General features: G+C 44.8%; 1 protein-coding gene across 25 annotated transcripts in view; it reads left to right on the forward strand.

Moving 5' to 3' along the window:
* The window catches only part of KIAA1217, a 358,771-nt gene that overhangs the window by 312,642 nt on the left and 20,487 nt on the right, over positions 1-25,642 (forward strand). For 23 of the 25 annotated variants that reach the window (XR_014173276.1, XR_014173277.1, XM_081931416.1 and 20 more), the window contains 5 exons: positions 8,397-9,211; positions 14,788-14,892; positions 15,699-15,748; positions 19,093-19,256; positions 24,721-24,896. Coding sequence is in view for 23 of the 25 variants with exons in the window: in XM_081931416.1 (XP_081787542.1) it covers positions 8,397-9,211; positions 14,788-14,892; positions 15,699-15,748; positions 19,093-19,256; positions 24,721-24,896 (1,310 nt within the window). In the remaining 2 variants the exon portion in view is untranslated. Of the gene's footprint in view, positions 1-5,102; positions 5,311-8,396; positions 9,212-14,787; positions 14,893-15,698; positions 15,749-19,092; positions 19,257-24,720; positions 24,897-25,642 lie in introns of those variants that run through there. The other 2 variants (XM_081931426.1, XM_081931433.1) reach the window with 2 other exon arrangements.

Raw genomic sequence — 25,642 nt, forward strand, 5'->3', positions numbered from 1 at the left:
TACTTCCCTTGTGCTGCGAACCCTTCTCCCTCCCCCTCTTCACAGGCTAGTGGAAGCGGAAACAAGTGAGTTTGAAGTCTGTGGTGCATCCAGGAAATTAATGGAGATATTTGCAGAGAAGGGAGAATTAGAACAAGCCAGCAAATACGAAGCGCTCAGGGTTGAATCTCATTTCTGTGGACTTAATGTTATTCCCTGACTGGCCTATTCCTCACAGGCCCCGAGGCCTTGAGAGCCATCCAGAATGGTGCCCTGTCCTCCCACTTTGGACTATGTGTGTCAAGCCGGAAGGCAAAGAGGGAGAAGACCTGGTTTCAGTATTAGAGCATTCAAAACTAGTTAATAGGAATTAATTAAATTCAGGATATTGCAGGGCAAGATAGACAGAGCTTGAGGGCTCCCGATAAAGTAATTAAAATGGTGGGTGACGCTTGAGTGGTTTGTATGTATTATCAGAACCGTGAGATTGAATTACAGCCAGTCATCAGCTCATGCATTATTTATACTGCTGTATCAAAATATTTTTTTAAAAGAAGAAAAACAATAAAGCAAGTTTAGTTCTATAAATGATACGAAACATTTCTGAGTGCCGGCCTTGAAGAGCGCTCTCTCTCTCTCTCAATCTCTTTCTCCCTCCATTGGCCTCGATGCACTGGGAGCTAGCCTGCCTTGTTTCTAGAGTGGCGTGCAAACGTTCAATTGAATTCCCCACCCATTTATAGGCGAATAAATAGTGGGGAGGAGGGAGGATTCCACTGACTTTCTCTAGGGGTGGCAGAAAATGTCTTCCAACAGATTTGCAGGGATGTGGCTCACCGTTAGCAGTGGCAGTAGTTCAGCTTCCTTCTCCCATGTTCCCCGCTGCCCACATTAAAAAATATATTTTATTATTTTTCTGCTGCAGCAGCTCTGTTGGCAACCTGATCACCATTTTGCAACCTTGACAGTGTCTCAGACAAAGTGCCATTCTGGGGCATGTTGGCCAGTTTGGAAATGGTGGCCACCAGGCACACAAAAAAGAAGAGGATTATTTGGAGCAAATTATGCTCCAAATTGTACTGCCATTGTCTTTTCATCTTGTCTCCTACTAACAATCTTACTCCCAACCCTTGCCAAGATACGTTTTGAGAAGGATGGAAACCAACAGGGTATTTTCCTGGTCTTGGCACCCTTTCTCAGCTTTGTAGTCTGGAAAGTCCCCTAATTTTGCCAAGAGTTCTCTGTAGAAGCTTAGAACAATTACAAGGTGAGTCATGGTTAGCTTGCTTAATTTGTACACGTAGCCCTGGTTCATATTTAAGGCTCCATGCATTCAATTGGAATATGTGCATTCATGCCTGAGGCCTATTCTTTCACCGTATTGCATATACAGCGTACATGATTAAGCATCGGGATTCTTGCTTTCCCTTATGTTTTTCATGTTAAGATCTGTGTACTGGCACGCTAAAGCTTGACCTGCATATGTTTGCACAAAGAATCTGATCTGGCCTGGCCTGGCCCCTCTGTTATGCTAGGGCAAAAGCACAGTGAAGGAGGCTAGTGACATCCACAGTCCAGTTTCCATGGAGACGGCACCATACATGCTGATATTTTGGGACTGGGCTCTTGACCCTTCAGCCATTCTCCTCCTGGAACATGAGGCTACTCAGAATACTTGCAGACTGTGTGTGTTTGAGTGTACCTAAACTGTGCATTTGGGCATAGGGGAGGGAAGCAACACTGGTGTGTCTGCTGCTTAAACAATGACCAAGGCTTATTCAGTACAGAATACTGATATACGCCACCCCCAATCTCCACAGCAGGGCAAGATGGCAGGGAGTTACAATCGCTTACCCAGGGTCTACATTTTCTTTGCAAATGAGCCACAGTGGAGACTGTGGTGTCTTTATGATGTACGGCTTATTTACACATATGTACAACCTGAGCCTCCCACAAAGGGGTTCAAAGCATTACACTCCAAGATGGTTCTGTTTCTCTCATTCCTGCAGCCTTGGATTCAAACTGTCTGTCTACATTGTATCCTGACCACCCACTTCTCAACTTGCTGCTACTTAACAGATGGAGTCCTTTTTCCACTCAATCACATCACAGCCAACTGATAATCCTAAAACTTCCTCCCGACAAAAACTCTGGCATTGTTTTCTGACTACCAATCTCAGAGCTTGGGGAGGGGTGCTCCCCCCCCCCAATTTGCTGGCCGGCACAGAGTCTTTGCTCTGTGTTTTGCTTCCTTTGTCCTCTTTTAATGGCCCGTCTCCCCAGGTGATTACTAGACATGGGAAGCTGGTTTGACCTGTATTTTAACATGCAAAGTCCAGCATCTAGCAGCCTATATTAATACTCCAAGCACTGGTTGAATTCTAACACTTACTTAAATCCAGGAATTGCCCACTAATTCATAACAATACTATTTAGAAGCTTAGGAGCAGCACTGGAAGCTGCCTTGAACGAAACCATTGGTCCATCTTTCTCAGCTCTGCAGGGTTAGTCAGGAGACATTCTCAGCCCTACGTGGAGATGCCAGAGGTTGAACCTGAGACCTCTTGCATGCAAAACAGGTGCTCTACCACTGACCTTTCTGTCATACTCATCAGCTGTAGGTCTGACAGTGAAGACTAGCTATGCCCAGCACCAAAGGTGCTCTACCACTGACCTTTCTGTCATACTCATCAGCTATAGGTCTGACAGTGAAGACTAGCTATGCCCAGCACCAAAGGGGTCTGAGAAGATTTTCTCATTGCTCAAGCTCATTGCATTGCTCAAGCCAATGAGCATGCATGACCTATTAGTCTATTTATGGGTCAGAGAGTTCCATCTGATCTGTTGGTGTACAAGGGTTTGCTTGCTGGTCTTATAGGTCTCCCTGGTCTTCTTGCTTCGGCAAGAGCTGGGTGACGGTGCACAGACTGTCTTCTTTGCAGTTCCTGCAGGTCACAAGCTCATAGACCCAGAGTGGTCTTGGCGCTCAGTGTGTGAAGGAGGGAAAGAAGTGGGATTATTTCATTCTAAATCAGACCATACTCAATTCACACCCATGGAAAAGAAGCGGCTTGGCTGGACAGCCCACCCCACCCCATGTATTGGCCTTGGCATGCCCACCTCCACCACTTCACCAGTGTGCATCTAACTTAGCACAAATTCTGGTCCCTAATGAGCTGTAGGGCATTATGCTTATTCACCTTGACTGAGCCACTTAACTCTCGCTCCCATACAGTGCTCATGCAGCTGTAAAATTCGAACAGCGGCTTCCCTCCTGCAGTGAAGCTTGCCTCATCTTCTGGTATGTTATTCAGGATCGTCCTGATGAAAAGCAATGAAGAAACGGGTCCCTTATTGTGACATAGCCCTGTGTGTGTATTTGTGTAAACAGCTCTGTGTGTGCAAACTTAAGCTGTGTGTGTTATTGGTAACAAGCTTATAAAACAGGCAGGGCCAGTGTTTTCCAACTTGGTTTGGGTTTCAGCTTTGCTGGGATCGCTGCTGTTTGGCTTGGCTCCTGTGGCCCAGTGACCTCAGGCTGGAACTGAAGTGGCAGAAAGGGCGCATGCATGAGTCAAGCAGGTGGAAATCGTTGAGTGGTGATAATTGTTAGAAACCTAGCCACAAGGATAATGTAGCTCAAGAGATGGAAAAGAATGCTTATAGTACCCACTTTAAACAGTCATGGTTTCCCCCAAAGAAACATGGGAACTATAGTTTCTAAAAGGTGCTGAGAATTGTTAGGAGACACCCCTATTCTCCTCACAAAGCTATAATTCCCGGAATTCATTGGGAAAAGGGATTGATTGCTAAACCAGCCTGGGAATTGTAGGTCTGTGATGGAAATAGGAGAATAACCTCCCATTCTAAAATAGCAGGCAGTATCATTTTAAATGAACAACGCATGGAGAATCAAACTGGTGTAATGTGTTACTAATGTAAACTTGCTGCCTCTAATGAAATTGCCAACAATGCTTCAACGAGCCAATGAAGATGTAATAATTACTATGCTGAGGTTGGACCACCAGTTCATTGAAGTCAGCATTTTGGCTGTTAACACTGACCGGCCAGCTGCCTCTGGGAGGTTCAAAAGCAGGGCACAGTTGTGATAGCCCTCCTGTTGCTAATTCCCAACATCTGGCAATCTGCATATGGGAGCCTTGAAAACAAGAGGTTTTGCTATTTGTGTCTCAGTGACTGTTTACCAGAGATAAGCCCATCCTCCATAGTGCTGCTCTCTGTTCAGGAGTGCAAATTCACCTCATCATCTAACATTCAGTGCATTTACACTAAATGTGCAGTTCTTGCGGCGATAAGTTCTGCAGGTGGGTTATGATTAAGTGTTTCTCTGTGTACGTATACCTAGTGCAAGCACTTTCACCTTTATCGGTTTCCACATGTAAGAAGCAGCTAACCCAGCTTTTGTTCTAAACAAATGCTTTACGCCTGCATTTTTATTTTACTTCCCCTCCAGCCCAACTTAATTGCATTTGTAATGTTCTGCGGATAGCAACGGAGTTGATTTATGACGGCTGCCCAAAGTCCAACTTGGCAAAGTAGCAAAGGTAACTAGTTAATTAGTAGACAGGCTCCTGGGTTGCCCAGGTGCAGCTGAAGACAGCCTCCCATTTTATCCATTTGGTTGCAAGTGAACCAGGCTCTGCATAATGTGTGTGGTTTTTAAGTTGTTCTGATAAACAGGCTGTGGGCTTTTGGTTCACGCTTCCAGCATCTTGTCCTTGTTAAAACATAAGCAGTTTAAGATCTTGTCCTTTTTCTGCAGTCAATTACAGGGATATTTCCCATTGGTTTTTCTCTCCACCCCACCCCTCACTTTTCTTCTCTTTTCTTTCCAAAACAAAGTCTTGTGGTTGTTCCCTGCTTCCTCTCCTTGGAAAGAATAGACTCTTCCAAGTTTGTATCATCTGTGCATTTTAATACGTGTGCTTAATTCACTGGCTCATGCGCAATCTGGTATGTTGCACAGTTTGTGACTCGATGACATGACAAGGGAGGGTATTTAGTGACTAATTTCTAGAGGGAGGAGAAACTGAAGGTTTGTCATGTGGAAAAGTACTTTAGCCTATTGAAGCAATGTTGTTTAAAGAATCAAGTAGAGCAAGAATGGCCCACGCTGCCTGTGAGCCGCGAGACTGAAGAGCTTTCTTAACACACAAGAACCTTTTCCGAGAAGGATATATTATATACATATTTTAAAAATCTCATTCTACACTGAATCTTTAAAATTTGGAAAGCAAAAAAAAGAGTGGTAGCATGTGGAATGCAGACTAACCATCTCATTGCTCTACCAGTAGAGCTAATTAAATTAATGTAAGTGGCTTTTATTATTTGGAAAGGAAGAAACTTTGGAGTGGCAAACATCAGTATTTGGCTTGAAATATTGCCTGCATGCTTTTTTCTTTTAATATTGGTTTATCAGCATCTAATAACGGAAGGATTTGTGAGATAATAACTAAGCGTGGTTTAAAAGATTTGTGTCTGAGGGGAATATTTGCAGGCGAGAGTTCCTTTTGTGGACTTGGGAGATAATAAAAAAGAATGTACTGCTGCCTTTTTAAGGCAATAGAGAGGTGGGGTGCTCTTCTGTGTCTTGCAATTTACAGATTACTTGAATTTTGGAATGAAATGAAGTTGTTTCAATATGATGATAAATTGTGGTGATTTGCTTTCCTGGTGGGATATTCAGTGCAGCAGGGGCACTCAATTTATTTGTGTTAAGGAATGTATGTAAGAGCAGCACCTGACCCAAATAGGCAGATGTAGGAGTTGGTTAGGGATGCAGGCATACACTGTTTTTAAAAAGCAATGGAATAATAAAATTAAAATGCAAGCTACTGTTAATAAAATGCCTGTGTGTGTGCGCGTGCATGCGTGCATGCATGTGTGTATCATATAGAATATAAATAGGGAGGCCACTTGTACTAAATGCCCAAAGAGGTTCAACAGGAAGAGCTACATGACATACACAGTTAGAAGTGCGTAAAAGGAAGTGCCCTCTGAATGTGATTGGGCTGCAGATTTGCTGGTCATCTGGCTAGCGCCATTTCACGCAAGATGAAATTCTTAGGCGATAAACACTTCTTCATGGGAAGCGGTCGGAAACACCCACATACTCCTCTGCTTGTTTCTTAGACTGGGAAGCTGGGATCAGCCATAACTTCATATCAGGTGCACTGCTTGCCAGTGTCTTCCCAGAAGTCTCTTCACTCATGTTGTCTTGGGTGAATCAGGGAGCAGCCATGTTCTGTTGTAGCTCAGTGGTAGATCATCTGTTGGCACAATCCACTGGAGCCTGTCTTCGCATGCAGGGGAAGTCTCCAACTCACCAAGGGTTTGAGACCTATGGTTACCCTCACCTGGTTTATTCAGCCAGTCAAAGCTGTTCCCAGGATGTGGCCAGCCACTGTCGCATGCTGACAGCTTCTAGAAGCTGCAGGTGAAAGCTGAATGCAGAGTGGGAACCAAAGGTGGATAAACTACCCCAAAGGAGCATGGTGTGTACCCCACCAGAGGTACTCCTCCTCCTCGCTTTCTAACACCCTATACACCACCCCATGCACCCATGAAGCAGCACATAGAGTGGTCAGATTCAGACCACTCTAAACCATAGTTTATAATGGCAAAAATGAGCCAGTGAGCCATGCGCCTTCTTCCTGTGACACAGCAGTGAGGAAGAGTTCAGAATCCTTTCTTTCTAGTTTAGAAGGAATAAATAAGCTGCAGCTTATTGTGTCATCTGTACATGACAAACGGGGGTTAATCTTAACTACAGTTTGCTTGAAACAATGCAACTTCAAACCATTGTGCTGTGAAGTTAGGTTGTTTAAACTATGCGTAACATTAACAGTGTTAGGGTTTGGAAGACACACTAAACTGTGGTTAATTGAAAATAGAAATGAAAGCTTCCGTTCTCCTTATGGTTGGGCCAGAAAAGAGCTGGAGAGGGGAAAGCACATAAGACAATTTGTACTTTCAGTGGGAAACCAAAGGCTTACATTACATAATGTGTGAAAAGACCCTAAGTTATAGACTTGTGTGTGTGTGTGTGTCTTGGTAGACTGATTTGTTTTGCTTTTCTACTTTTTTTTATCTCCTGCACCTCCTGCCACGCCTTATTTTCCTACTTACTTTTTGAAGTTGCTTGGCTACTTGCCTTCCCCTTCTTCTGGTGCCTAAGGATACAAACCCTCTCTTTGACCTCTGGTCACAAAAAAGAGGCCTCTGCAAACTCCCAGCTGTGGAGATGGGTGTAATAGGAGCCGGTGTTATGTATATCCTGGCTTGGGAATTGACAAAACAATGAAAAATAAACTCGTAGGTGGGGAAGGGAGAGAACTCAGCCCTTTGTTTTGGTAGCAATGCAGAGCACCTTGTGATGGCTACTCAGTGGGTAACATCCTCTGCCTGTGCTTAAATTGTGGAAAGATGGTTTTTCCTAGTTAAGGTCACCATCCAACATGTGGCACCTCCTAAGTTCCGTGGCTGTCAGAGGCATTTGAGCTCAATGTAATTGTGCAGATGCTTTGAAGCTCATATCGGATATATTCAGTGGAGCACTATGTTTCCAGGATGTGCAAACTATACATCTTATTTAGGTGGTGGCTGTTGTACCAGTCTGTAGGGTAGTCAGTGTCCACTTTTACACCCCATAAAGAAGTGCCATTCTACCTATATAACCTTCAACGTAACCACATGGGGTGTGTCTGGCTGCTGTTTATCTGGCTGGGAAGGTTTAATGGGCAAAGATTTTGAACACATGTCTAGATGCAGGTCACCCCCAACTTAATTGGCCTTTTCATACGAAGCCTTGTTCCAAACGTATATCATTTTATGATGTCATATCTGGGATTCACCTTTAGATTCATTTTTCTACATTGCAAAGGAGGAGCACAAATTCCTCCCCCTCTTTCTACCCCCACTTGTTCATACGTCTTGTCTCTCAAAACTGTAACAGATGGTGCCAAAAGTTGCTTCATGTGTGCATTTTGCTTAGGTAGAACACACCAAAATGGTTATCTGAAATCAGAATAATGTTGATATAATCATTTCGCTCCCCCCGCCCCAAGAATAATAAGTTCCGGAACTCACGATGAAGTTGTTACAGTAAGTCGCTGGCCCGCAATGGTGCCCACCTGAGAAGTACCAGAACCACACTCCGGCTGGGGAAAAAAGCACTGGAAATAATGATGAATTAGTATGTGTATATACAAATAATGAGGGGAAGGCTCTTTAGTATTGTTGAATATTGTATGTTATTCTACCTATACCTCTAGAGTTAGATAAAGTATAGGTAAGGATTTTCACTTTCAAAATTTGATTTTTAATTTTGTGTGACTGCATCCTTGCCTAGGATAACCCAGAAGTGTGCCTCTTAAGTGGATTTCTTTGTGTTACAGATGCAGAGAGAAATCTTCCCCAATTCTTCTCGGCCAGGATCCACTGCGCATCCCCCTCATGCACTGCCAATCTCTCCACCGGCTACGCCAGTGCCCTACTCCATGCCTCCCTCCCCATCCAGGATCCCCTATGGCACTGCCAGGCCAGTCGGCGGCCCTGGCAATGCCACCATTCCCAGGGACAGGCTCTCAAACATGCCAGCCTCGAGATCCATCTCACCGAGCCCCAGCGCCATTTTGGAAAGAAGGGATGTGAAGCCCGACGAGGACATGGGTAGCAAAACTCTTACTCTTTTTCGGAACGAGGGGCTGTATGCTGACCCTTACTTGTACCACGAGGGCAGGATGAGCATCGCAGGTTCACATGCGGGACATCCTCTTGACGTTCCTGACCACATCATTGCTTACCATCGTAGCACCATGAGGTCTTCAAGTACTTACTGTAACCCTCCTATGCAGCCTGAGATCATGGAGCAGTCGCTGTACCGGCAAAAATCAAGGAAGTACCCCGACAGCCACTTGCCGACTCTGGGCTCCAAAACTCCTCCTGCCTCCCCTCACAGAGTAGCTGATGTTCGGATGGTAGACATTCACGCCCATCACAACTCCCAAGTGTCTCCTCACACCATTCACCTTGAGAGGTCATCTCCAGGTCGCCAGTCCCTTAAGAAAGACCCAGGGACACCTGTGTTTGTAGAAGCAAAACCAAGAAATGTCATGGGCTTACCGGGCATGGCTGAGGTAGTCCCGTCGGTACCTGACAAGAAAGCTTTTGGCTATGGATCAGCAGTGATACCCAAAGAGAATGAGACCAGGTAAGGCAGAACAAGATGATATGGCTTTTGTCTGGATGAGTGTGTGTCATGTGACAGGTAAGATTTGAGTCTCTCCCGTGTCCTTCGTCACTGTGGCCTCTTAGTCTTGTGTGGCAGCTTCAAAGGACCCAAATGAGAAATGGGAGCCCTTCACCTGTGGCCCATATTCTCTCATCCTGCCTATTGACAAACTATAGGGGTGCTTTCAATGGATGCATCTTGTCGACTTCTAGGCTTTGTAGGGGACCCTTGGCAGTTTTTCAACTCTATGCGTCCTTTGTCCTTGACGTGCTTACATATAGCTATGTGATATAGAGGAGATATTCTTGTAACCCTGTTTGCCGGGTTGGATTCTGACTTAGAATAGACCCACTGAAGTCAGTGGGACTGAAGTTATTGATGATTAACTGAAGTGCCATAGATTTCGATGGGTTCACTACTACCACTACTACCACTACTACTTTATTTATATCCCACCCATCTGGCTGGGTTTCCCCAGCCACTCTGGGCAGCTCCCATCAAAATATTAAACAGAATAAAACTTCAAACATTAAAAACTTCCCTAAACATGGGAACTAAGTATGACTAAGTCTGGATCCATCCTATTATCTTGTTAAGTAAATAATATGTTGTTTATTGTGCACAAGCTTGTGCCTTTCTTAGTGCTAAAAGCAAATAAATAAAAGGAAGGAAGAGAGAGAGAGAGAGAGAGAGAGAGAGAGAGAGAGAGAGAGAGAGAGAGAGAGAGAGAGAACGAACGAGAACAAGCTGTACATATAAAAATTTATTTTATCTTAATGGTGTGATCCATGGTGTTTCTCACTCGATTCTCATGAATCAAGTGAGTTATGCTAATAGGGTACAAACTTGATAAAACCAGCAGGTCCTGCCCTCTGACCAGTAGCCCTGGTGGCAGGCAGTAGGGATCTGCATTGCTCCCAGTTTGACCATCAGGGTGAGTGCCACTTTCCTTGCCTAGTAGCTAATTCCAGATTTCTTACATCATGAATAAGAATTTATTGTGCCGGTAATGATTATATGAGGTAGAGATAATTGTTTTTGAGCTGTAAACACGTCATGCATTTAATCTAGAAACAGCCATCATAACAGCTTGTGTCTCCAGCAACAGTCACTTGTCCAGCCGTGCCTCATTCCTAACCACAAATTCCTCCCCCCACAGGTCCCAGACGTCGAATATGCTATTACTTTGTAAGCTGCTTCACAGCCTTTAAGTAAGCCCCCTAAATGCTCACTTTAGGACCAAGAGTGGCTTATTCTTGTGAAATTGACAGTGATAAATAGGCCATTTTCATAATGGTGCTTCTGAATATATATATATATATATTTAAAAAGCCTGTGGTTCAGATGCAATATTGAGCACATTAGTAAAATTATGCAGCCACCTTCCTGCTTTTTTTTCTTTTTAGAAAAAGAACTTTCTGCGGCTATGGGGCCATTTAAGAAGCTTCTTCGGAAAGCGAAAAACCATTTCCACAGATTAGTCTGTTGTCTAACCTCGGAAATGTTTACCATGCCTCTGAAGTCTTAACTTTAAAACCATAAAAGCAATTTGGTTTGTAGCAGTTTAAAATAGCATATGCAAAGCGGTCCCAAACTAGTGAGCTAATTCTGACTTAGCCACAGATTTCCAGGCTAGCCGTTCAATCTGGCAGGCAGATGCCTTCCTTGCATGATTTATCCCTTGGTGGTGGTCTTTACCTGGTTCTAGAAGACAATAGTTATTTCAAGTGAAGCTAAGAAGAGGTCTGTACTCAGGGCTTGGTTTAGTTAACTAGCTATAGTTAGAACAAACCACAGTTCCCTGAGTTTGGATGTCACGGGGAACTGTGGTTAGTTCTAAAGAGAGAAGGTGGGAGCTATTTATTTGACCCTTTCCTAAGTGTGAAGGAGTAGGGGAATGGAGAAGATGTGAACCCAAAGGTTTAATTACAAGTTGAGCTGAGGTTCAGGGGAGAGTTTGGCTCTGCTTGTAATAGCTTCAGCTTTTCAGAACTGGAGGAATTCATTTAGGACTGCCCTCCCCAGTTCCAAAATTATGCTCCATCTTTAGCATGATCTTCAGCTTGCAAAACGTGGTCCTCCACCCCCAAGCTATGTGTCTGCTCTCTCTCGCTCTTTCTCTCTCTTTTTCTGAGAGAGCTTCAATTTAGTTTTCATTATAGTATAAGATAATTGGAACTCTTCCTTAATAATATATGTGTGAGAGTGCTACTCCTCCAAGTTGCTCACCCTAAGATACATCATCTGTCTATATTTAATGCACACGTAGACTAATGAAGCAGATGAACTTGAATGGAAGATTTTTATGACTGGCATTCTGGTTTATGCCTGCACCAGGCATGATGATGATGATGATGATGATGTGTCAACTCTTCGATGTGAAAGTAAAAAAAGGTGCCTCTGGGAGAGGGAAAAAACGTATAAGCAGTGCTCAGATAATTTCAGAGTGAGAGGTAGAGATCAATTTAGGAACGTGTACTAATGCCCTGTTCTGAATGACCTCAGGCTAGTTGTAAGACAGGACAAGGCTTGTTTCACACAGAGCTTCAATTGAACAATAAGAAGAGAGATCTGCCAGTACAAAAGGAAGTATCACAGTACTCTGTTATTGGACTCCAGATGCACACAGGCTTGTATCCATTGTGCTTCTTTTTGACTTTATTTTGGACAGTCAGAGAAGGAAGATAGTCTTGGAACAGAATAACAACTCTGCCCAGAAAATCTGGAAAGTGTGCAAGACTCCTTCTGCTTTGCTAGGTCACTGTGCAGCTTGATGAGTGTGTGCAATTCACAGCTGGGAGAAGAAACCTCCTTGGGGAAGGGTGCAGGTTTGCTATTTTGGCTGTTCTGTACCACCCTTGCCAACTTCAGGCTTCCTTGCAAAGCAGTCATGCTACCGGTGTGACTTCCATACTGCTCTTTACAATGATTCCTGCTGGTTTGGCCTGAGCAGAAGCAAGGCAGTAAGATTCACACCCCTTTCCTGAAAATGTGGATTAAGGTGGTCCTGTTTTGCAAAGGCATTCCAGAGAAGAGACTGCTCCTAGCCCTCAGAGAATCTCACTTCTCAGCTAGGTGGATCTTGCATGCTAACCTGAAAGGAGCCTTCAAAGGGAACCCCAGCTAAGGTGGGTCTTGTAGGTCATGATCATTAAATTGACTTGGCTCACACTGCACACAAAAGGGGCTTTTTTGTTGTATGCTTTCCCCTATAATATGCATTTTGTACATATTTCAGATGTAAACAGACACATTTTATTTTGTATTTTTGAGCCACAAAATCCAGGGAAGTGTGCAATCCAAAGGTTAACTGTTTTCTAATCCACATATAAGTCTGTGATTAGGTTATTTCTGTGCTCTCCCAGAAGGAAATAAATGAGTCCCATTCACTTTGCGTATTAAGTTCCCACTGTAGCTACTGCTTGAACCGTTCCTTCCTGCTTTTATTCCTATTTTCAAAAGCAGCATAATTTCAATGCTTGGTTCGACGTATTTAATTTATGTATTTACATATGTTTTTAAAACATATGCCCTGCCCTTGAGATGACTACACGCCACCCAAGGCAGCTGAAAACAATTAGAAACAAAAAATAAAATACAATTTTTAAAAAATCCAAAACAATCTAATAAAACAGACAAGTGCAGGAGATAAAAACAAAAGGGTTGGATAGAAACTTATGGAAAGTTGCCTTATCCTGAGTCAGGCCAGTGGTCCATGCAGCTCAGTGTGGTCCATATGGACTAGCAACAGCTCTCCGGGTTTTTCAGGCAGGTGTCTCCTCCATCTCTACCTGAAGATGATGGGTATTGAACCTGTGATCTTCTGCAGGCAAAACTGATGCTCTGCTACTGAGCTATGGGGTGTGTGTGGAAAGCCTGCCTACATAAGATGCCTAATATGATGCTTGGTTTTGAAATAACCAATTCTGCTGCACAGTAAATCTTTCTACCTTAAGCCATGGAATAAGCCCACGCTATAAATAGATCCACAATTGTACAAGTTGCCCATCTACTTGGAAGGATCACTTTTCCTCGTAGGACTTGCTCAAAAGCATCTGTCAAAGGGGATTAATGTTAAAAACAAATCTTGATCCATTTGGTGACAGAGCAGATAATGTCTTCGACTTTAAATGGAACTAAAATAATGACCAAAGAGGGGAGAGTTCAGAGACTGATAGCAAATGTGCCATAAGAAAGAGTCAGGTGGCGAATGAGGTGAAGACAAGAGGAGGTCTGGGTCATTCAATAAGTGGTTTTCATGGGAAACCTGCAGAAGGAACAAGAATTGGCTGCTATTAAGTTGAAAAGAAAGTCAGGCAATACTAAGGCGGTTTAGAGATGGGCCGGGCGGGGGGGATGCTTCTAATTTGGACCGGCAAACAGAGCTGATCCAGATGCCATTATAAAGGGACCCCTGACCATTAGGTCCAATCGTGACCGACTCTGGGGTTGCGGCGCTCATCTCGCTTTATTGGCCAAGGGAGCCGGCGTACAGCTTCCGGGTCATGTGGCCAGCATGACTAAGCCGCTTCTGTCGAGCCAGAGCAGCTCACGGAAACACCATTTACCTTCCCACCGGAGTGGTACCTATTTATCTACTTGCACTGGCATGCTTTCGAACTGCTAGGTTGGCAGGAGCAGGGACTGAGCAACAGGAGCTCACCCTGTCACGGGGATTCGAACTGCCAACCTTCCGATCGGCAAGTCCTAGGCTCAGTGGTTTAACTCACAGCGCCACCCGCGTCATTATAGGTGTTAGGAAATGGCCTGATCTGCTATGGATCTTTGGTGTTAAGATAACTTGGTTTGTTTGTTTAGTGCATGGGTGGAGAACCTTTGGTCCATGGAGCAGGGCTGGCCCCTCAAGCATGCTGAAGGACTGGATCCTGCTGAAGGACAATCCTGACACAGTGCCGAGGATAGAGGATGCCATTGCATGTTGAAAGGAGTAGCACAAAGGGACTGAGGAAGCCCAAACCAGAGGAGTTTACTTATGGAGTGGAGGTTGAGAGTTACAGGAGTTTGAGAGAAGAAGCACAGCCCACAAGTAAAAAGGCGAGGAACTTTCTAAAAGAGCTGAAGTTTGTAGTCGGTGGTGGAGAAACTCAGGCAGGCAGTACAGACGCTTGCAAAGAACACAGTGCAAGGAAGAAGATTCCGGTTCTTCCAGAGAGAGGGGGCAGAGAGACGCAGCAGGAGGGAGAGAAGACCTGTTAAGAAAAAGGCTACAGTAGCCTAGAGAAAGGATGATCAGAATGTAGTGGGGAAACTGAGAAGTTAGCTCAGATCATAAAAGGCAGAGAGAGAGATCATAAGGGGCAGCTGTGACTGTTGTAATGAATGTTGGTTTTAGTCCGTACAGCACTTTGACAAAGGATGTGGTGGTTTGGTCTTCCTCTCACACAAGGTACATGAGAATTAATGGCCAGGAGGCACTGAGCAAATTCCATGGTGTCTTCCTTTCTAATCTTGTGGTCCTCGTTCAGCTAGAAAAGAAATCAAGTCTTGAAAGTTAAATACATTTGGCTTTAACAAACGATTCTCTTGTCTTACAGAGAGAGGATGCAAGCAATGGAGAAACAGATTGCCAGTTTAACTGGTCTTGTTCAGTCTGCGCTTTTAAAAGGGCCAAATACAAGTAATAGCAAAGAGGCTTCTAGGTAAAACAAAAGAATTCATTAAATCTGTTTCCCTGTAATTATTTCATTGATCACCACAGGGGGCAAAAAGCCCAGGCACTCTTAGGGGAGAATCTTGCACCCCATGGAGGATGCTGTGGGGAATGCTTGCCATTGACATCTTTTGGGTCAGGATTTTTATTTTTCAGCTTTAATTTAAAAAAAAAAATGGCTTAAAAGTTGAGTTTAAGCAAGGAGTATAAAATGCACAACACGTTTCGAGACATTCTTCTTCTTGGCATTATAATCAGTCAAGTGAATAAATGTATTTGGAGATTTATCCCTGTTTTGTTTTCAATCATCGACCAAAGTATTTATTAACCGCCTAGTGGCATAAAATATCAAGGCGGTGTGTGACATAAAATACCACAAAACAACACAAAATTGTAAAAATGGCTCATATAAAAAAATAATAAGTAAAAAACTGAGTAGGTCTGTCAGCTTAAAAGTCTTCAAGACACATCTGATGGTGCACAGTAAGGATGCCTGCAGAACCTCTGTTGCAGAGGTCAGGGGTTCCATGCTTGGGATTGGTGGCACTATATGCCCAAATCAGTATTTGGCGGCTCGGGGGACAACTCATAGTGCTCCTCTGGGTGTTTAAAGCTGTATATTAAATGAACAATCCTAGACCCTACCAGTTTTTAACAATAAAGGTCCATTCTGTATTCCAAATAATTCAGGTTGTCATTAGAATCAAAATTCTTGCTAGCTGATTTATTGATAGTTGGTTTGCTGTCAACAACCGGGCTTGCATAATTATTTCCCCATTTTTTTGTTTCATTTAGTGAGAAGATGGTGAAAACTGTGACTAGTAAAAGCAGCGCTGAGAAGCCAGGTAAGACACTTTGTGTTATGAAAGCGCCTTTTGCTTGAAGGGAGGGCAGGCAATTAACAAAAGGGCTTGAATGTTCCTTGTTTGCTCCAGCCTTTAAGGTGTAGTATCCATGCGAGTCCAAGCAAAGGGACCAGAGGGGCAGCTAGAATACACTTTTGCTAACAAGGATGGTGCTGTATTTAGCCTGGAGTTCTACATTGGAAAGTGTTTTTGCAGCTTGGATTTGGAGAAAGAAGAGAATTGGGGTTTTTTGCCAGAGCTTGGGGTGCTGGTGTTCTTCAGAATTTGAAACATGATTCGCTGTCCCTTGGCTGTTTTTAAGGAGTCTGCTTGCTTCCAATAGACCCTGCTTGTATATTTCTGAATCAGGATGCAGAACTGGTGAGATTCAAGCTAACACAGTTCTCTGTTTAGCCTGTGAGGCCGTTTCCCCCCAAACCACACCCACTTGTTGTATATGAGATCTGGTACTAGGGAGGTAGAGATGCAGTTCCATTGGCCGCACGACTGAGTTTCCCATAGGAGCTCCATCACTGCAGCCAATCCCTACAGGAAGCCACCACCTACCAGCTGATGGGCAGTGACTCAGGACTGCATATCAGCAGCACTTTCAAAGCTCCACATGAAAAATTAGCAGAGTCTGTGGAGGATGGATGAAAGGGTATACAATATTTGTACAAATTCAGCCTTCAGCTTCAAACAAAAAATGCAGATTTCCATTAACAAAGGCTCGTGAACTGTGGCCTGGAAGAAGGACATCGGCATCACACAACATTTGGCTGTATGAATCATGGGAAGATCTGTATCTTTTTTTTTTAATGAGATGCTAACTTTATCCCTGTTTAGTGCTCCCCTTTTCCTGTTTTTGTTCACAGTAATCAATGATAGAGCTTGGGATGAGTTGCAGAACCACCACACCAGCTCTTCTTTGTGCTGTTTTCAGGACGGATCTTGTAGAAAACGAGTGGTGCAGTCATACCCTTGTAGGGGAAAAGGTGTAGCACATGAACCTGTCTTAACAATAAACAGGAAGCCTGCAGCCTTCCAGGACTTCTGTTTCATTGTTTTGTTATGGTTCATGGGACTGCTTTTCCAGAACTCTGCAGAAGGCCGGAATTCCTTGGAATGCTTCAGAAAACGTGTTTCTGCTTTTTTATGGCGTCCTGTTCTTTGTCCTGGGGTGGGGCCCTCTCAAGAAAGGCAGTTGCAGAAGTTTAAATGTGCAAAGAAGAGACGAGCTCAGTAGCTGTAGACTTGGAACTGGATTGTGTTTCCTGGAGAAAACTCCCCCTCTCCCCAGCTACCGTCTTGAGCATGAGAAGAATGGGCTTGACTTTGGGGTCATGTGAAAGTGTCGTGTTCTACGGTGCATGTTCTACACTTTGCTGCTGGGATTGATATGTATCCAGCCCTGTGCTCATGCAGTACTTTTTTCCCCCTTCTCCAAATTCAGCGCTGCTGAAATGTTTTTGGAGGAAGGCACAGATGGGTAGATGGGTGTGGTAGGCAGTGAAGGAATGCGCATCTGCCATTTTTATTTCTCTCCTGGGAAGATGATGCTAATTCTTTTTATACCCTTGGAAAAAAACACAGTCTAGGTCAAATGCCAGCTGGCAACGTGTGACTAGCCACAGAGCAACAGGCGGGGATGTCTTTCCCTGCCCTCCTTTCCCCTTTCTGGACGGGAAACTCCTCCAGAAGCTCATCAGCTGAGCGACAGGCAGGCAACACGAGGATTTTGTGCGCTGGTATCAAGCCCATATGTGATCTCATTGATGTTAAAATTTCAAGGCAACTGCAGCATGAGGCAGTAAATAATAAATCTGTTTATCACCATTCCATGCTATGTTTAGGGTTTATTATTATTATTATTACTGAAGGGCATGGCTAAGCCTCATGCCTAGATTGCAAAATGGAGGCATGACTTAACCAGTCAGAAAGGGAATCTGTTGCAACCAAGTTAAAGGTTATCCCATTGTAGCTGCCCACATGCAGTAGACAATTCTAGATCATATCTGACGATGGGAGAGGAACAGGAGGAAATGGAGCTTTGAAGATGAGGAGCTGTTGATAACTAGGTGTGCCACTTTTCAGTTCAGCAGATTTAAGACATATTAGCCCTGTTTCTTCTTCCCCCTCCTTGCTTGCATTGAATTCATGTTCAGTGGTACCTCGGGTTAAGTACCATATTTTTCACTCTATAAGGCGCACCAGACCACAAGACGCACCTAGTTTTTGGAGGAGGAAAACAAGAAAAAAAATATTCTGAATCTCAGAAGCCAGAACAGTAAGAGGGATCGCTGCGCAGTGACAGCAGCAGTCCCTCTTGTTGTTCTGGCTTCTAGGATAGCTGCGCAGCCTGCATTTGCTCCATAAGACGCACACACATTTCCCCTTACTTTTTAGGAGGGGAAAAGTGAGTCTTACAGAGCAAAAAATACGGTACTTAATTCGTTCCGGAGATCCGTACTTAACCTGAAACTGTTCTTAACCTGAAGCACCACTTTAGCTAATGGGGCCTCCCGTTGCTGCCGCACCGCCAGAGCACCATTTCTGTTCTCATCCTGAAGCAAAGTTCTTAACCTGAAGCACTATTTCTGGGTTAGCAGAGTCTGTAACCTGAAGCGTATGTAACCCGAGGTACCACTGTATTTGAGAAGTGTGAAGATGCTTGCAGGCTCCACTCCATATTCCTTGCCTTAACCCTAATTAAGATCTCAGGTGTACAGTAAAACCATGGTTTACATTGGAGGAAGAGGCCAGGTTTGCACATAACAGTAAGCCCAACCACGATGCTGTGGCTTAAATGTGCAATTATGTGGGCTCCCAAAAAGGATATCACTGGTTGTTTTGCTGCTGCTCTACATTAAGCTAAGCTGTGATTTGGCTTAGCCTGTCATCTGAGCCTGGGCCTGTGGTTTAACTCTTTCTAACTCTTTCTGTAACCAAGGTTTGTCTACCTGCTTGTAGAAAACAAAATTATATGGATACATGAGTGAGTTTGAGTGCTGTGGATAGGTTCGGTCAGATATACAAGGATAAGGGAAAACACATGCCTTGTTCAGCAACTCATTTTGAACACAGTAAACAGCAGTTATCACTTGATGATTCCTCTTATTTCTTCAGTTATTAACACCACCTATCTTTACCATCCTATCAGTCGACTACTGAGTTAAAGGGGAGGCAGCCTAGGACATGATAGGAACAATCTGTGATCTTGCATTTGCATTGTTGAATGAATTAAGTGATCCATAGGAGCCTTAACATTTTATGATAGGAAGAGGAGAGAAAAGGTGACTGAAGCTTCACTCTTAATTAATCAGTTTGCTGCTGTTTATGTTCAGGATCCGCTCATGTCTCCAGTGGGAAGAACTCGTTACTAGCTATCGAAGCTGCCCCTGCCAGCGTCATGCCGGTCGGCTCCACAGCCATGCAAGTCAGCCTCTTTGACATGAAACGCAACGTGTCGGATCTCCGTCTCCAGCTGCACCAGATGCGGCAACTACAGGTATTACTGGGCCTTTTTTGCTTGGAGGAGGAGATGTGCCTGCGATGGACACTTCCCCCTTTTAAAGCAACAGAGTGTCTTGTTGTGACACTTTAAGGACTATCAGATTTATTGTGGCATTAGTCTCTGTGAAATTTATGGCGGTACAATAAATTTGATAGTTTCCAAGGTGCTGCAAGACCTGATGTAGTTTTTTTTGCTGCAACGCACTAACATGGATGTCCCCTGGAAGCTGGTTTCCTGATAAGATTGTGCACTCGTTAATATCTTCTACACTCTATGTTTCAACTTAGAGACTTCGGTTACAGAGGAAAGGAAGTAGCAGAAGAACAAAGGCCATGGGATTGAGTGTTTATGTGCCAAATCAGCTTTTGTTATTCTGAGTCCAGTTTGTCTGAAATGTTTTGTTGATATATTAAACGTATGAAATGTGGCCCTCTAGATGTTGTTGGACCCCGACTCCCATGACCCTGACCTTTGACCCTTGCTGGCTGGGGCTGATGGGAAGCAAAGTCTAGCAACAACTGAAGGACCACAGGTCACCCAGCACTGATATGGATATATATCTGACAGGGAGGTTGATTTAAAACCTACCCCACCCATCCCACATATTATTGTTGTTGTGTGGAGATGGGAGGATTAATCTTGGAAGGATGACCCGACTTAATTCTGCCTCTCTGCCATCTGCTCATGGGGAAACTATTTATTGCCTAATAGTTGCCAGGGTGCTGCCACATCATGCATGCGGATGAGCCATCAGTTGGATCCAGTTCATCGTTTTCTAGCTATTTTTAAAGAAGTGCGTCTGTATACTGTTGAGCCTAGATAGCTGCTGAGATAATCTGGAGTTGTGTCTCTTAATTGTTTTGTCGTCAGAATGGTATTGTTTGGACCCTGCAGGGCCAAGAGTAGAACTTTGGGTTTCCAGCCCATGCATCTGATGGGGAATTCTGTAGGAAGAGGCCTTAGATAGCAATACTGCTCCCTCTACTCTAGTGGCTGTAATTTCCCCCTCTGAAACGGCAGGTGTATGTCTAGCAAGTCACACTTGGCTTCAAACCCCCCATATTTACTAATTTCAGAACCTATGGGGAGAAGCCGGTACCTAGGCATTTTAGGGGATCCTTGCCCCCTACAAACCCATAACAATAGGTGCAAGAACAGAGCCACTGCCTTTCCCCAGCCAATTTGTTGACTGATCGGTGGTATATGCAACTCCCCAAGAAGTACAATGAACTGGATTAGCAATGCACTCACTTTGCATTGTTATATAAAAGGCAAAAAAAAAAAAAAGGAGCATGAAATCATGCGCCTGGCCACGAAAGCAGAGTAATTAGATAATTCAATCATATGAAAAATTCAAGGCTTAGAACAGCAAATCCTATTTGGGAAGTCACTTTTAATTTATAAACTGATGTTCGGCAATGTGGCCATGCCTTCGACTGTGTGCAGAAGAGAAATAGGAGCGTCCAGATAAATCCAGCCTCTAGTAATCCTACAATAAATAAATAACCAAATCATTTTGTGTGGGCGTAAGAGATGTGGATAGGTGTGCAACCGAAATTTCATACAGATTTAAAAACCAGCTCTTTGTTTTTAAATTGGTACTAAAGGGTGGGTGGGTGGGTGCCTTACCAGCACTGAAGGTGCTCTCTTTGCCAGTTTAGTTTTCAGATTTATAACATTTAAAGATCCCTTATCCTGAGTTGGACCAGAGATGCTTCTTGGCTAGAGTTGCCAGGGATGGAACGTGAGACCTGTGGCATACACAGCTCATTCACTTGGCACTAAGCTGTGATCGTCCTTGCAAGTCACATCTTAAGTTCTGTAAACCGAAAAGTAAAATAAAAACCACACTTGATATCCACTGAGACCTCCCCCACCCCAAAAAGCAATAAGCACTTTATGTGGGTTGTAATGAAAAATGAAAGCAGTCATTCAGGCATGTGGAATCTCATGCAAGTCAGACTTGCACTCTTGATCTTAAAGCTTTTTCGGAGCTCATTTACAATGGCAGAAACATTCTATCAGCAGCTCTGATGCAACGCAGGCCGGGTGTGCATTTCTTGTGCATTTCCCCCCATAAAACGTGCATTGTATATGAGCATTTTGGTACACTTCTTTGAGCCAAGGAACATATTGCATATTGCAAATTATGGAAAAGTGCAAAAACCAAATGGGAACTGCATTCCAATTCACGTGGTAGTCCAGAAAATGTGAATCAGTGCAGTTGACTTTAAAATTCAGACTGAATGAAACCCCCTAGTAGCAATACTTCAGCCACACTCTCTGACCTGCTGCCTACAGGTCGAAATTTCTGATATGCAGACTGAAGTCCTCTGGCAAATTCTTACCAGTTTTGTGGTCAGGCTGTAGGCTTGCTTAGTAACACTGGCCTAACTGACAATGGGCTTTGCAGAATCTCTACCGCATTGTCCTGGCAGATTTGATAAAAAGGGTTCAGCAAATGTTTTATGCAAGTCAGGATAAAAAGGAGCAGCGTAGGAGGTCATGGGTCAGCAACTCGACCTTTCCAGAGTCACAGGAACACTTGCGCTCCTGGTAGGGGTGTTTATGCATCTTTCATCCAGGGAGAGCTTTTAAGTGCACCAGCGTGAAGGCTCTACAGTTCCTTTCAACCAAGAGTGCTACATAGCTTGTTTGCCCTTGAACTGTAATACGGGCATCCCCATATGAGTGTTCAACTTGCACACATGGTGGGAAATAAATAGAATCATACCAGGAAATGGTGGGAGAGTGCTGGAGAGTCCTTGTGGTTCATGAGGAGATCCTCCTCAGAGCCTGAAGAGGGCGTCAGTGAGGGCAGAAGAAGCCCCAAAGAGACCTGAAGCGCAGTGGGGTTTTCTTTAGGCTGCTCAGCCTCCCTGCCTAACAGCTGACACACAGGGTAGTGCAGCAGCCACAGTCAATTTCCCACGCATCCTCCAGCCGGCCCCAGAGCTTCAACTCTAGTTGAAAAGATGTGTGGGGAGAGCGGGTGGGAGAGAGCGCTGGAGAGCAGGGGGTAATATACATTTAGAGGGTTTTTAGAGGGTGCTCCCCACTTATGCATGCAGGGGCCCAGAATCTAACCGCCGCATCATTGTGAAGACACCTGTTCTTGCCAAATGGGGAGGTGTGTGTGGGGGGGGAACTCCTGATTTTCCACATGGCCGGAATATATCCTGTTGTGACTTTTGCTTTTGTACATCTGTTGCCTCAAAGATATTAGTCTTTGGCTCCACTCATCACGGGCATATTTCTGCCCCCAACTGATTGCCCTTTGGCTGGAAAGCGTCCCCAAGTCCCATGTGCCTGGCCTAGGCTTGACTTATTTAACCAACCAGGAAAACCACAGGGGCAGCCTGCCCCCTTTAATTTGGCCACTGGGCCAGTTGACATCATGGCTGCGTGTAAAATCCAGTAGTATGTCCTGCTGCTAGAATGTTTTGGATAAAAAGCAGTGGCACCGGTGTCATTTAGCATTTAGTGTGCCAGCTTCAAGTGGCACCTGTCACCTGCATGCACACAAGGGCACCAGGTTTTGGAGCTCAGTCCCAGTGCCCAATTTCAATTAAACGGTTGATGAGGCTGCAGGGTTCCTGCATGTAGCCACCCTCCGAACACTTTGCTGAAAGCAGGTAAAAGGTGCTTTCCCCCACCCCTCTCCCTCTTGTAATGCTAGACCTCAAGGTCACCCCGTGCAATTGATTGGCAGTAGATTCGGGACAGGAGAAAGGAAGTGTTTCTTCGCACACAAAGGCTAATTGAAATTTTCTGCAGATCAGCAAAAAGGGCTCCTTTCTGTGGGTTGACATCTTCACTATCGGCCAGCCCTTGAGTCTTATCTGTAGCTCTATGACATCGACTTCCAGAGAAAGGAAAGAGTGTGCTGTGAAGGCCTCCACAGACCCCCTTGCGTCTCTGTTTGGGTTTCCGCCTGTAAATTATACATCCCTTTGTGAACAAATTTTGTTGGTGAATTGGCTATGGAGCTTGCTGCAACAGGATACAGAGAGGGCCACTAGTTAAGAGAGCCTTGAAAGGAAACGAGGCAGATTAATAGAGGACCAATCTATCAAAGGGTAGCAAACAAGTTTGGATGGCTAGAAGGAACCCCATGTTTGGGTGCACCATTTTCTAGGGAACAGCAGTGTGGACAGTCTGTTTATCTTGTGCTTCTCAACTTCCTGGAGGAATGTGGTTTAGGCCTTGTGGGAATCAGGATACTGGACACAGTGGTGCAGTTGGGTTGTTTTAGGCCAGGAGTGGGGAACATTAGGCCCAGGGACCAAATGCAGCCTTTACTACGTACTTTAAAAGGTAAAGGGACCCCTGACCATTAGGTCCAGTCATGACTGACTCCGGGGTTACGGCACTCATCTCGCTTTATTGGCCGAGGGAGCCGGTGTACAGCTTCCGGGTCATGTGGCCAGCATGACTAAGCCGCTTCTGGCGAACCAGAGCAGCACACGGAAACGCCGTTTATCTTCCCGCCAGAGCGGTACCTATTTATCTAATTGCACTTTGATGTGCTTTCAAACTGCTAGGTTGGCAGGAGCAGGGACCGAGCAATGGGAGCTCACCCCGTCGCAGGGATTTGAACCGCCGACCTTCTGATCGGCAAGTCCTAGGCTCTGTGGTTTAACCCACAGCGCCACCCGTGTCCCCACTACTTACTTTACCTTGGGTTAAACCAGCGCTGTTGTGTTTGGACCTCCCCCTCCACATTCTGCTGAGAGGGCCTTGGATATCAGCCCTAAATTCCTACCCCTTAAGGCACCGTTGGCTGGACTCGGTGGGTGTTCCAGCAGGCTGGCTTGATGCTGCTGCAGCTGCAGGCGGAGATGACATTGCTCCTGCCAGCTTCTCTGTGTTTTCTTCCCAACCTGCCCCAACCTCCAACCTTTCTCCCTATCTAGAGTATTTTGAATTGAAAGGCAACAGCCGGGTTTTGTCATGCACTTTTCTGTGTTGTGATGAAACCATTTGAGAAGAAGAGTCACTAGAACAGAACGATCTGTTTATGCCGTCTTCTGGAAGAGCAGCTGCTCAGTGTTGCTGGATTGCAAAGGGCAGTGGAATCGTTGCTGGTGGTTTGTAGTTGTGCCAGACAATGCCATATTAAAGAGCCCACATTAAAGGCTCCAGACCCATGTGAAATCGTGCTGAAGTTCTGATGGAACTGAACACGAAGTCAGGTGCATGGTGCATAAGCCAACAGTTTGTACTTTCCCCCACCCCTTCAGCTTCTACCTTCTCCTTGAAATAACATTTATTTGTGTGTGAAATCGGAGAGAGAAGATTTTTATTGTTTTCGTTTTAAAAAACGGGAGAGAGAGGAAAGTGCATTCAGCTGCAGGATTGTTTATCCAAACCCAAATTCTGAGCAATATGATGCATTCAGATCCTAGGGACGTTAGTCAGGCAGGGAAAATTGAAGTTGATTTCTTTTGTGTAACAGCTGCACAACCAGGAGGCGCTAAGGGCCATGGTGAAGAAAGCGGAGCTGGAAATCAACGGCAAGGTGATGGAAAGAGCAAAGAGGCTGGAAGATCCTGCGCAGCGGCAGCGCCACCTGGTGGAGCACGAAAGGCAGAAATACCTACATGAAGAGGAGAAAATTGTGAAGAGCTTATGGTAGGTGAAAGGGACTTGTCCCTCGTCTTTTGAGGTGGGGTTGTTCAGAGAAGATGCATGTGAAATGCCATCCAGTGCTGCTCCCTTATGCGGAAAGGATGCAGCACTTGGGACTTCTTAGTTCAGAGAAAAGCCAAGTAGGAGGTGACATGATGGAAGTTTATAAGCCTATGTATAGCACTGAGGGGACATGGGTGGTGCTGTGGGTTAAACCACAGAGCCTAGGACTTGCCGATCAGAAGGTCGGCGGTTTGAATCCCTGCTACGGGGTGAGCTCCCATTGCTCGGTCCCTGCTCCTGCCAACCTAGTAGTTCAAAAGCACGTCAAAGTGCAAGTAGATAAATAGGTACCACTCTGGCGGGAAGGTAAATGGCGTTTCCATGCGCTGCTCTGGTTCGCCAGAAGTGGCTTAGTCATGCTGGCCACATGACCCGGAAGCTGTACTCCGGCTCCCTCTGCCAATAAAGCGAGATGAGTGCAGCAACCCCAGAGTCACGACTGGACCTAATGTCAGGGGTCCCTTTACCTTTACAGCACTGGGAAAGTGGAAGGCGGAAAGTTTTTCTCCCTCCCAGCCCTAGAATTCTTGGACATCCAGTGAAGTAGAATGTTGGAAGGATACAGGACATGTAAAAGGGATGCAGCACCTTGTTAATGATGGCCACCAACTTAGATGTCTTCAAAAAGAGATTGGACAAATTCATGGAGGAGAAGGCAACCAATGGTTAAAAAGGAACCCCTGACC

The sequence above is a fragment of the Podarcis melisellensis genome (assembly GCF_964234715.1).
Source record: "Podarcis melisellensis genome assembly, chromosome: 12".
Taxonomy (NCBI): Eukaryota; Metazoa; Chordata; class Lepidosauria; order Squamata; family Lacertidae; genus Podarcis; species Podarcis melisellensis.